This window comes from Eubalaena glacialis, chromosome 7 (assembly GCF_028564815.1).
Source record: "Eubalaena glacialis isolate mEubGla1 chromosome 7, mEubGla1.1.hap2.+ XY, whole genome shotgun sequence".
NCBI lineage: Eukaryota > Metazoa > Chordata > Mammalia > Artiodactyla > Balaenidae > Eubalaena > Eubalaena glacialis.
In genome coordinates, this window is record NC_083722.1 from 93,333,189 (window position 1) to 93,346,772 (window position 13,584).

Consider the following 13,584-nt stretch of genomic DNA (forward strand, 5'->3'; position numbering starts at 1 on the left):
TTAGACTTCTCATTTGCACCCTTCCCTCACAAAATTTTAATATCTGTCTGTTTGTGCGTTACGGCCCTTTGCAGGAGCCCGTGACATTGTCATACTGAAGTAGCAAGAACACATGCTGCAAAGGTCTGTCACGGGATAGGATCCCATACGTCAGATCTATCTGTGTAGACTGTTGTCATTTAAGTTACCGAGATCCCTTTGGCCTGTGGTCTAGAACAATCTAGGTGGGTCAAAATCCAACAGGACCACGGACGGGCCAAAGGACCCTACCCTGCCTACCTATGAACTCTGGAGGGGGATACCCAGGTAAACCTTAAGGAAGTGCACTACAGTCTTCTCTTCGACTTAGGAGATGACTTTACTGTTGGGTAACGGAGAAATATGCGCTAATTCAAAGGCTTGATTGATGGATGCCAGAGCTGCCCTGGTAACTCACGTTTGGGTGGTAACCTCCCTCCTGCTCAATCCCCGTGGCTTCGTCCCCTGGCAACGCCGGTTACGTGAGGAGGGCTTGGTTTGTCAGTAGGAAACAAACAAACGTTCTGCGAGCTTATTACGTAACCTTGAGCAATCCGCTGGAAACCTAAAGAGTTTCTCCTTCAACACCTCTATCGCTTGAACAAAAACAGTTTACTTTTACCAAGCGAACCGAACCCACCCCCCTCTCCCCAGCGAAAAGAGGCTAAACTAAACTAGACTTTAAAAGAAAAAGGAGCAGAAGTTAAAAAAAAAAAAAAAAAGAGCTCTGCTTTCTCTTTAAACCCGTGAACAATAGAAGGTCATGTGACACAGTGGCCTATCATCCAGCACATTAATAGCTGTGCTAGAGTAATTACACTTGTGGTATTTTTGCCTCAAGTGAAATTCTGAAATAAGAGGATGGAAATTATGATACTGCTGATAAATATTAATAAGTGAACTTTTAATTTTTTTGCCACAATATTCAAAATGCTAAGCATCCTGCTAATGCTGAAGCAGCCCGACGTGTTTGCCTCCAGGGAGTACGATGCTTTGTGCACTTAAGAAAAAAGTTTAACGGAATTAAAATTTAATATCTAATTAGAGCGAGGCTAATATATTTTGAAATGAGTGCGGGAGCCATGTGGCTCCGCGGCAGAGTCGGGACGGCCGTTAATCTTACCTGTAAAGCTGCATTGAGAGGTGTACAGTAGGCGTGGCTGGTCTGCATGTTTTTAATAAGGGAAGGGTTACTGCATAAGAGAAAGATAAAAACTCAAAGTTAAACGCAATCAACCCCCGAGTTTTTCGCGAAGTCTCGTCTTAAGCTTGCCGCTATCCTTCCAAATCAGAAATGTCCCCCAGCCAGAAAACCAAAGAAAAGGTGGGTTTCGCCCTAGGCGCTGGCTTTGTGGGGCTGATCTGTGTGAACCTCCCCGCCCCGGGGTGGGAGAGACTTTGCCGTTCAAGCAAACTGGGGGTAAAATTCTGGATTAACTAATCATCGCCTCGGGCACTCCCTCCACGGATGAACTTTTGTCTGTCTGTCTCACAAAACAGCTACCTCCCTGTAAATGGGTAGTAACCACCCCCCCCACCCCCCCACCCCCCACCCCCGGACTCCAGCAGGAAGGCAGATGCTCTAGGGCCTCGGGCTGGGGAAGTCAGCAAGCAGACCGGCAGGGTTTCCTGGGAGCCAGCGGGAGGAATCTTGCCTCTTAAGCTTCTCCAGGATTTGAATTCTAGAATGAATGCTAGAGGAACGGCAGGGTAGCTCTGAAGAAAAGATCTTCAAGGCTCATTTATTGCCAAAAGAAGATGGAGAGAAGGCTACTCCAGGGGAGGGTCAGGCAGCCGAGGCTGGTTTCCAGTCCTTCGGGCACAGCCGCAATTTGGGAGGGTACGAGAATAATTTGATGCTGTGCCCATTACCGACCAAATGAAGACAAGATAGATGTTGTTTTAAGGACAGCTGTAGCCAGGAGGGATACAAATACTTAAAAAAAAAATCATACAGGAGGCTACTGAGGGAAAGAAAGGGGTGGCTTCCGGGGGGGGGGGGGGGGCGGGAAATTATGTCCGTTTCCCAGTGGTCCCTAAAGGAAGTAGATGCACGGTTCTCCATTTCTTTCCCATGCTTGGAGCCCTTTTGGCATTCATTTCACTATATTTATATATCGTTATACTGAGTGAGCCAAGAAGAAGAAATCTATCCCAGTAAATACACATTTTAACTCTAAAGAAGGAAGTTTCCTCTTCACTTAGAGGAATTAGGGGTCACGCAAAAGCATTGAGTTATAGGGTCCCCGTAAAGCTGCTGAATCAAAAGCCAACCGATATTTGCATTAAAGACGTCAAAAAAGCATTATTCAAGGCACTGGTGTTCCAAAGAGAAACGAGAGAAATACATGTACAAATCACACGATTTAGTTCCGTTGCAGAAAGCCGTGGCACTGCTACGTGGTGAAATGCAAAACTATCATGGGATGAGTCAACCATGCAAAGCCAAAGCAACAGCAGAAACAAAAAACAAAAGCAAGTAAAGGCTCTTACTGTGCGACAAGCTCGTCAAAGTTTTCATCGGGGCAGTATTTGCGAGGACGGCCTCGTTGAATATGGCGGCCACGTTTAAACTCTTCATCATCAACTGTCCAAAAGGACCCAAACTCATCCTCTACTCTGATAAAGCACTTATGCAGTGAGAGGTTGGTGCGAATGGCACCCTGGGATAGGAGCAGCGGCAAAGGAGATGAAGTGGCAACAAAAGGAGGCGGGGTTGGGGGCAGAACAGACATCCAATACAGGGAACAGGAGAAAGAAAATAAAATGCAATAAGCATAAGCCAATGGTTTGTGAGGGTTAATATGCATTGCCACCTAAAAGCTACTAGCATGGGATGCAACAAAGACCAGCAAGCAGGGCAGGGGGACTGGTGGGTATACAAAACAGGAGGGATGAAATGCTTTTTTGCTTCCCTTAACTGAGACAACGTGAAACCAGTTCTTTGGTCTAACACCATCTAGCAGCCAAAAGCCTCTACGTTACACTTGTTAGCGCAATCCAAGCTAGGCTAAGAAGTTCAAACATGGTGGACGTACCCACTGATCTTTTGTGGCCTTCGTTTTTGGAACTCTACTTCATCCACTGTCCATACTGCCCCTTTAACGTTTTCTACTCGCACAAAACACTTGTGAAGACTAAGATTATGACGCACTGCATTCTGCAGCAAGTATAAAAGAGAGAACATTTACATTTTCTATAAGAAAAGACTCCAAAAACAGCAGTAAATTCAGCCTAACAGTCCACAGTTGTAAAACCGTCCCCGAGAACTGTAGCTCCCACCCCCATGGATGACCCTCCTGTGGTGAAGGGGGCCTCTTCCAAAATCAAAACCCGCAATGATGACTTACTTACTTGTGTTTTGGCATTTTAGTCTAGTCTCTGGTGAACAGTTAAGCAGAGGAAAGATTTTTTTTTAATATGCCTATTAGCCCCCAAATAGGTTTCACGGCCAAAATATAAAAGTAATGTTAATACGACTTCAAAAATCAGGAAACAGGTAAAGCATAAAACCGTCCCTTTTAAACCCACTTGTCTCTCAGACAAAAGGGGTAATTTATTTTAATTATTTTAAACCATGAAAGATGATAATTACTACTGTTAAATACATTTTGCTTCTTTTTAATTCGTCAAAGTTTTGGCTTTAACACCTTCGACACATTTGCTCAGGTTTATTATGAAGAAATTGACATTGGATTTCTACCATTGAGAGTGTCACCTCCTGTAGCTGATAGGATTGGTGGTGGGGGGGCAGTGACATGACCCCCAGTGGATCAGTATCCATTATCAAGCTAGGTCTTACCTTCCCAAATATATAAATGTTGGCCCTTGCTATGGGCAAGTGCTTTTAATTAACTGAGAAAATGCCAAAGGACCCCATGAGTAGAACTCTCAATGGCAAAATGAGGATACTCTAGTAAGTCGATGGTTTCTTTCCATAGACACGTTTCTTTCTTAGGGTTCAAAGTCATTTCCGGTCACTCCTAAACTGAGACCCTTGACATCTCTAATCTACCAAAGGAGCGTCTCAACTGAAGGGTGAAGAAGAGTTTTTAACATCTCATCCTTCCTGAGTTTCAGGAATAATCCGCACCCCTTACTTACACTAGGTACAGTAACAAGCATGGCTTCATCTCTTGAGTTCTCCTGGGTGAACGTGATTGACACTCAAACCTGGGCATGAGGCTATTTCAAAGAGACCCATATCATTTACTGCCAACTTTCTTCTTATAGGGCATGAGTAGGTGACAACAGGGGCGGGAGAAGTGGATCCTTACACCACACCTCACATCCCTTTGTAAGTCCCTCAATCCATCTGCAGCTATTGCTTACACAGTCTGTATTCCTCCCCTTAACCTGCGACATACTTCATCCTTCCACGGGGCAAATCTTGATCTGTACTTTGAGAGGTGTTTCAGTTTTTGGATGATCACCATTAGCGACTCTGTGAGGAGTCATGCTAGAGGATGGTGATTTTTCTTGTCTGATATGGAATATTTAGAAGGTGACGAGAGATGTGTTATCACATGGCATGATGAACTGCTCACAAGGAGAAGCCACAGGACAAATCCTCAAGGAATTTTTGAGGAATGTCAGCATAACTGGGGTGGGTTCAGACTTCCAGCTGACTACGAAGGGACACCCCTGATTCAAACAGGTTTGACAGGTCTGCATCAAAACAAAACAAACATCTCTGGAAAATGTTGGGCATGTTATAATTACAGTTGGTAGGACAAATTTCTTGGTGTATAAACTGTAGTCTGGTCTTTAAATGGGCACTTTCTTTTTTAATATTGCACGAAGGCAGAGGATAAAGGATGCTAAGGGTCTACGGTTTATCTCCTACAATGACACTGAGGAGGCTGAAATAAATAAATAAACCAAATTTCCTGAAAAAAGAAAAAAAAAAAAAAAAGTCCAGACACTAATCACTGTCTAAGTTTTCCAGTAAGTAACAAAATGTACAGAACTGTACATTGTAAAGCCATGTCTGAAAAACAGGACTGCTATAGATCTGTCTGAACTATATAGCCACGTAAATAAAACTGTAAAGTCAAAACTTAAGTTCTGTTTTCGAAGACCGTGCATCCAAGCAAAAGCAACTGGAAATGGAGAGTTTCCCACAAAAGCTGAGTGAACTCTTTCCACCCATCACTTTCACTGGGCATTTTATCTTCTGTCTAAGATGACAGTACAAATAAGGACACATGGAGGAAATTATACGTATTTATGAGTCATTAAATACTTCATTTAGGACTGTTTATATGAAGGGCACTTTTTCCTGCAGTTTCTGAAAATGAAAAAGTTAAATCTGAAGATCTGAGCTTAAATATCACATTCATAACGGGTAATTATTTTAAAACTTGATCATTTGCTATTTATAAAAGGCAATCTGAAGAAAATGTCTGCTTCATGCTTATACTTCCGAAATTCTGAAAAGCATTCACAGCTGAAGACTGTTTTCTATTTTACATCTCAAGGCAGGCTGAGGAAGAGAAGGGAAGATTTTTGAACCCAGGTTCCTTCAGCGCCCGTGTGTCTTAATGGAAATAAAAAAGCTACTTTGGGCCATAGTAGATAATTCCCAGCTCTGTAAGGTTGATGAATTAATTCTTTGGTTATATTCATTTTCTTTCAAAACGCTATTTTATGACGAATGTAGTAGAGGAAATGCGTTTTCTGTTTTTGCTGTTGTTTTTCTCCCACATAAATTACGGAAGTAGCAAGGAAGACCTGTATTTCCAGCAAAGCATGTTTTCCTTGCATCCTATAATAAATCCCTATCATATTTCTAATAATAACATGTAAAACATCCAAAAATATTTGCATTTTAAATATTTCTAAATATCTTGGAATTTAGGGATTACAAGAATTCTAGATACTAAAGGTGCAAAAAAAAATATGACTCTCAGATTGTATCTGCTGCCCCTTTTTCTAAAGCAAAACTATTAAAAACCAAGAAATTTAAAGTGGGAAAATCCAAAAACTGGTGAGGGCTTAACCGAATACAATGGAATCACTACTAACAAACCGAACCTACGAACCAACTGCTGAACTGGGATTGAGGTATGTCATGTGACCCCAAGCCTTGCTGGGGGCATCCCAGGTGGAGCTATGGAATCTGACCAGTTTGATAGCAAATGCTATTACAGTCAAGTCACATATTTCAGAATTTACTTTTCTTCCCCAGAGTGCCTATGAATATCTGATGGACAGTCTCTTGACTTAAGGGGTTTTTTTTTTGTTTTTTTTTTTTAATAATATATATATTGGGTTCTCCTGTCATAACTCCAATATACCTTGCTAGTGCTTGGAGTGCATGGGTTAAGGAGCTTATATCCAACCAATGAAAGTTAAGTGTATCTGATCATTTCTCCAGGTTCCTGATGGTTAAAAAAAAAAAAAGTTATCTATGCATTCTCTGCAAACATTGGTGGTGGCTAAAGACTGAAAACCATGAGGTCTGTGTACACAAGACAACTTCCTACACATTCCAACCAGAGAGATGATTTTACTCGTTGGTCCAGCCGAACATCTGATGCCAACATAATGGGAGTCTTCCATCCCAGCATTTTAACCCCAGTGGAATTATTTTCTCAATCCAGCATGTCTATAAATTAGACTCTTTGAATGTAGCAAAACAATATATACGTAACTTACAACACCTGCATCTTACCGACAACAAACTCTCTCCTATAAATGCCAAGATCCAAGACTCAACAGGCCTGCAAGAAAGCTTACCTTCCATGTGGCAGCATTACGCCGGAAGTAAGCAAACATTCGTGTGAACCAGTTATAGATTTCATTTAGTGTTAGCTGCTTTTCTGGAGATTCGAGAATGGCCTGTGAAGCAAAAGCAACAGAGAAAGATAATTTATGACCAAATCAACAGAACCGTCATTATACAGTTTCTTGAAAACATAAAATCATCGTGATGCTCAGCTAAATCCTAAGGAAGGCTTCACGAAATGATCTAAGATTAATGGTTGTATTTACCAGTTCAATAGCAAAATTCAAAATGGAATTATCTAATTGTTTTGAGTTTTTATTTCTGTTTCCGTACAGAAATATTAATTTATTAGTCATTCATAAAGCAGAATCAAAGAGAAATGCAAAACATTTCACTAGCTGATTAAAGCTCAGTAATTATTTAGAGCTCAGATTAATTCTAGGGATCAGAGATTACTGTAGCTTGTGATAATTGACTTGCCATCTTTAAACAGGCTCATTTTCACTGTTGTGTGAAATGAATTTCCTAATAATCACATCGTATTGTAATACTTAATCAAAAGCAATTATGTTATATATTGCAGATTTAAAAAACCTTATAGAACAGGTTTTAGCATGCTTGCATACTAAACGGTTTTAAATCTACTGCATCAATATAATACTTCCATGTACACCTATACCTTCTGATATAATTTCACATACCGCGTTATTTACTTACCTGCCTAATTAAAGATGCATATGTAAATGGTGGTCTAACTTCTGCGTTCTTATAAAATTCTTGGTTCTGCGCAATATCTGCTAAATAAGAATCATTGTCCTATTAATTATCACTTTTTACAAAGAGGCTGGTCGACAAGCATCGCTGATCGCAATTCTCCCCGAGGCAAAAATGGAGCACCTACCTGAAGAGATGGGCACGTTGTATTTGTCTGAGTACCGCCTGCGGATGGGTCCCACCGTGTGCATGCTGGTGGTGGTGATGACGGAGGGGCCTTGGGTGACGGGAGTGATGGGGGCAGTGGGGGTCGTGGGAGTATGAGGTAAGCTCTGTGGAGAAGCCTCTGATGCAGACTTGGAGAGTGTGACACTTGATACCAGATTCAGCTGTGAGGAAAGGAACAGTTCTTAGAAGACCTTCAGAAAAAACAGAGCAACCAAGAAAGCATCTGCAATGCAGCAGGAATTACACAGGGGAGGCCTGGCTAGTTTTATGCCTCACAGTAGATTTTTATCATTAGCTGAAATAGGAGGCGAGATCCCATGTAAAAACCATTCACTTTATTTACTTATTAAAATTTCTAGCATCCTGTCCTGTGACTCTTTTTTTCTAATTTATTTTTTTTATTGTAGTTGATTTACTCAATGTTGTGTTAGTTTCAGGTGTACAGCAAAGTGATTCAGATACACACACACACACACACCCCCCTATATCTCTCTCTATATATACCCATATATTCCTTTTCAGATTTTTCCCCCATATAGGTTATTAAATAATATCTCTTACGATGTTCTCCTTTCCTGTTGTTGCTGAGACAGGTTTTTCCCAAAGACAGTTGAACAGGTGTTTACAGACAGAAAAGGGGTTACCCTAGCCTGGTGAGTCTGAGAAATTCTGGGTCAAGACATTTCTTTAATCACGACTTCGCACCCTACCATGCCTCGTAAACCTCGAAGGGGGAGAGGGAGTCCTTATAGCCCCACGAACGCTCATGTTTCAGGAAACACCAGTTGGGATACATTGGTATCAACCTGAGCTCTTAGAACTTTCTGGAATGTGCTAGTACAAGCGAGAAACTGTTTTTACTTAATTTTAATAGAAAGGAAAGTTGTACTAAAATAGCCACATGTAGCCACTGGCTACACCACACTGGGATGGGCTAAGTCAACTCCAGGATGAAACTTCACGGATGGGAACTAGTGCTGAGAGGTTTGGCCTGTGACTCGTATTAAAAAGAGTGGCACCGATCCAGTAAACATCCATTTAGTTCCATCAGTTGGCAGAGACTAATCTTTGAAAGCTTTCTGTGTCACCTTCATTAAACTCTATCCAATATAGGATTGGAATCATTTGTTTAAAAAGAATATGGCATAGGAGAGATCTGGAACTGTAAAACATTTTAATTTTTTTCCTTCCAGTTTCAAATGCATAGTAACAAAATGGAACAATCCAATGCTTCAAGTCCGGAAATACACACTAGTTATTTACTTGCAGGAGCACAGAGGAAAATGAACGAGTCCTGTTTCGGTCCTTCCTTCCTTCCTTCTTTCCTTCTTTCTTTCTTTCTTTCTATCTGTTTCGCCTGCACCTTGAAGTGTTTCTCTTATTAATAACTGGAAACATGAGCCTGTCCCCCTTTCCAAAAACTCGTTGTTACTGAAATATTAAGTCTGGCTACACTGAAGAACTTGGTTGTTTTCGACAGAGTTCTTACAGTTTACCCAGAACTGCCCTCTGAGGAACTTGTAGCTGCCCCCAATCCAAGAAAGTTCGGCAAAGTAGCCTTACTTGGTATCACTATCTCAAACCAGATTGTGAATCACTTAACAAATTAAGTCTGGTTCACCACTGCAACAGTCCTAAGTCCAAGACATTATTTGTGGAAAGTATTAAAAATGAGATTCCTCTGAGATCATAATCAAAGAACAGATTAAAAGAGAGTTCTAATTTGTTGGGAAGACTCAAACCTTACTCATACCCTAGTAATGAGAAATATCAAATATCGTTGAGAAAATATTAATGGAAAAACGTAAACATGGCACTGGAAACTGAACGCTGGCTTGCAAGCTTTTGGTTGGGCTTTCCTTTTTCTCCCTCCCTTGAAATGCTGACTCAGCCAACACCAGACCGCTGCCGCCGCACCCCGCCCCGCCCCGCCCCGTCCACCACCAATCCCTACACCCCACGCTCCCCCATGCCTGATAAGAGCAAGCTGTGGAGATGGCACCACCCTTATGAATCCCCCAGCAAGCTGGGCAGATGCTGGGAGCTGCTTTTTTATTCGTGCTGGAAACTTGACTTCATGACACACATTTGCAAACTAAGTGCTAACGGTCTAGCGTAGCAGCCACGGGATGCAGCAGATCTGGGAAGGCTGGGCTGACCTCCTCTTTGCCTTGGGCCTTCATCACTGACCAAGTACAGGAACAGCGTGTCTAAGCATCAGCCCAGGCAACGGGTCAAGGAAATTAGCGCACGAAAGGCTAATGCTCATAAATATACAGCTTTTAAAATTCAGATGCTCTTAGGCTTAAGAGTATCCGAACGCTCGGGAAAGTCATGGGTACCATTTGTAAAAACCACGTCGTAAACCCCCTGCCACCGCCTGGTCTCACTGAATTCTCATACCATCACGAATACTTGAGATGTTATTACTCACATTTCACAGATAAGCAAACAGAGGCTCACGGGAGATTAAACAACGTGCCCATATTCACAACCTGGACTCAAAATCAAATACACACTGGTGATTCTAGGCCCTCTGTATAATAGTCTCCTTACGCCCAGATAATGGGAATCATAAACACTATTTTTCTGCATGCTCATTTTCGGAAGGGACCTGGGGATTAGCTTTTATCCCTGCTTATAACTGGCATTCAATAAATCTTTCCGAGCAAACATACGGCAATGGGAACTGAAATGACAAAAGAAGGAACAGAACAGACAACTGCTGCCCTCGAAGGGCTTACCATCAAATGCAGACACTGATCAAAGGAAAACAGGCAGAGCAACCATAAAACAATTCCGAGAACTAACTCTGCTTCTGGGCTCTTCGGTTGAAGAACAGTACCCTCAACACCATGGCGTTCTTTAAAAGGTAATGAAAATTATAAGTACAGTGTCCTGAGGAAATGTGCACGCTCCTTTCCAGTTCTGTGAGGAAGATCACCAGGTCCACTGGGTTCTAGTTAATTGCCAAAACCCCAAACTCGTGGAAACATTCAGCAAGTGCAGGCCCATCTCTTGGGAGCTCACCTACAAGAACAGACAAGCCCCACGATACGGGTACAAAGTCATAAAACATGAAAAGAATGTCATTCTTGCCGCCTTAATACTTGGACTGTTTCTACTGAAAAAGCAACAGTCGAGAAGAAAATCCCTCCCGGTTAGCACGATCCACGAAGAAAGAGATGCAGCTGAATTTTCTGGAGGCTCTGAGACACGGGTACCAAGTGGAAATCAACACCAAGCCAGAAGAGAGCAGAGAGGAGGTTTTTTTTTTTTTACCAGGCTTGACAAATGACACCGTGATTCACACCCACTGCTGGGCTGTCTCTAATGAGCCACAGAGGAAGTAGCCAATCTCGGCTAATTACCAGATAAAAATGTATTGTAAGGACTCTAATTAGGAGACGCGGATGGAGGTGATCTAATGATTAAATGCTGCATTCGACTGACCCCACCATCAATGTGCAGTGGTGCAAGATGTCACTGGAATATTTTGTAGAAACAGTAATTTTATTTCGAGGAGGGGAGGCAGTAATATTTGTAATGATGGCTATGAGGTAAACTAATTAAAAGACAGTTCCTAGAGGAAGAGGGTGGCTGAGAGCAGCTGTGGCCATTCCAGAACCAAGTGCCAAGTCTCCACAGAGGAACTGCAGTCAAGTGGAAAATTTCTGCCTGACCTCTGCCCCTGCTATTAATTTGCAGGAAAACTAATGACACATATACATATTCCCACAGAATTGTTCTAATTGCTAATTTGCCAAAGGAGCCCCGATTCCAAATTAAACACGACTGTAGCCTGCGAGGGAAGAAAGAACAAAAAGCTGTAAACTCCAAACACAGGGTGCTTCGCCTCGTGAAATCATCTGAAGGCTGAACCAACAAGTTAATGAAATGTCAACCTTGTCAACTGCGATCGAAGTTTCTTAACTTTTAAACTCGGGCTGGATGATCACATGCTGGTCTCGAGGAGAAACCATCTTTGGGGAGGAAGGTCACGAGGGAGTGATAAGATGGAGGAGGGGGAAGGTTTCAAGACAGGCTCTGTGTTCAAACCAGACCTGCTCTTTTAATTAAGGTCTCTCTCTGAAAAAACTGGACCCCCTACGCCCCCTCCCCCACCACAAAGAAAAAAATTAATTACAGACTTAGAACGGAAGAGCAAACCGGGAACGGTGAGGGGTGTGCGGCAGTCTTGAAAGAGTCACCTGAACTGTAAACTATTAAAGCTTAATAATATAATCATCAATTAGAAATGAAAGCATGTGTGCTTCGTGTTTCTGACTGTAGCTCAGGTTGGAAGAGAGAATTTTTTTCTTCCGGGGCCTGGAGCAGGAAGGGATGGGGACTGGGAGGGTTTCTTTTCCTATTTTTCAGATTGTGTTCATTTTCTATTTAAAAAGAAGTTGCTATGTTTAGAAAAGTTAGTAACTCTGATATTTTCTACATGGCAAGTTTCCATCATGTGATGATTTCGGCAAAGATAATCTCTTTGAAACGCCGGCCAAAAGCTTAAATTCTTATGTCACTTAAGATTGCCGTAGGGCTTTATTTTTTTTTTAGTTTCTGTGCACTCTCAACCGTCGGCTTTTCTCCCAGGTCAGTTCCAGGGGGGGCTATCCTAGAAACCTTACCCATCCAAACAACTGGAGCCATATCAGATGCGTGGTACGCTGCCGAGCCCCTTTTCCAAAGATTTATCTTTCGTTTTGAAATAGTAACCTCCTCTCTCTCTTTTAAAGACGGTGAGTCACTCCCATTTTTTAAAAAATCAACAAACGGCTGAGGTAAACCCCAGACAGAAACAGACTTGTCGTAAGGATTCCCATAAGGACTCATCTGTATTTTTGTTTGTGCTCTTGCCTCGCTTCAAAACAGATGCTGAGAACAAAAGGCAAAACCTGAAACCCAGACACCGAGGGACCCAGCTGCTTAGTATGGACTTTCGGGCTCACTCGTTTTTCTGCTGTTGGCTCGACTGGCCTGAGCAGGTGAATTCTAGACACGAATCCCTCGCGTTCAGAGATGGCCTTTTCTGAGGCTGGAGGGACGGGAAAGATGTTACCAGACCGTGGCAGGGGGTCGGGCGGTGGCCTTGGGGAGAGCTCTCTCTGCCTGGTCCTGCTACTGCCTTAGATCTGGGCCCTGGCGTAGGGCAGTGACCAAGAAGGTGGTTGTCAGGATGAACCTCAGGGTGGGGGACTTCACGAGAAACAGTAGATAAACATCCCTTGTGTGTGTGTGGTGCTTGCGAATCTCTCTTTATGACGGCATCAAATTATTGCCCCAACTCAACAGCTAGGCTGCAGCCAGCAGCCCACAAAATCAGCCACTTCGTTAAGAGTTAAAAGACCCCCCTTTTGCGGAGGCGGGGGCGGGGGGGAGGGAACACACAGACGGACACACACACACACACACACACACACTCACTCTCTCTCTCTGTTTTTATTAGTAGCTAAAAACTATTTCCAAACAGTCCTAATTGCTATAGTTGGAGGAAACGAGAATGCGTGCAAAGGAAAATCTAATACCGCCTTTCGCTTCAAATAGCCAAGTTCCTGTGTTTTATAATATGTTCATAAAGGAGATAGTACCTACACTGTAATTACTTGCCCACCAAATCTGAAGGAATGTGGTTTCTCCAGCGTTGGGAGCTGTTCTCCAGTGGGTAGGAATACCCTAAAGCAAAGCCTACCTCTTACGTTCTCAGGATTATAAAATATGACTTACGGTCTTTTCCTGACCTTATGATAGTGAAAAAGTCTTTTTCAAAAATCCTTAACAACTTAATAAAGTATTATTACATACATGCTTCTTGGTTGTTGTTGTTATTGTTTTATCCCCTGAGTGAGGCCTCCCTCCAAGGACAAGCATTCACCCCCAAGCAATCC

At 42.5% G+C, this 13,584-nt stretch overlaps 1 protein-coding gene across 8 annotated transcripts in view; it reads right to left on the reverse strand.

The window, feature by feature from the left end:
• FOXP1 (forkhead box P1) overlaps positions 1-13,584 on the reverse strand; it is a 590,013-nt gene that overhangs the window by 10,322 nt on the left and 566,107 nt on the right. For 6 of the 8 annotated variants that reach the window (XM_061197147.1, XM_061197146.1, XM_061197151.1 and 3 more), the window contains 5 exons: positions 7,650-7,851; positions 7,466-7,545; positions 6,760-6,861; positions 3,057-3,178; positions 1,142-1,211 (listed from right to left, as the gene is read on the reverse strand). In XM_061197147.1, the coding sequence (XP_061053130.1) occupies positions 1,142-1,211; positions 3,057-3,178; positions 6,760-6,861; positions 7,466-7,545; positions 7,650-7,851 (576 nt within the window). Of the gene's footprint in view, positions 1-919; positions 1,019-1,141; positions 1,212-3,056; positions 3,179-6,759; positions 6,862-7,465; positions 7,546-7,649; positions 7,852-13,584 lie in introns of those variants that run through there. The other 2 variants (XM_061197152.1, XM_061197150.1) reach the window with 2 other exon arrangements.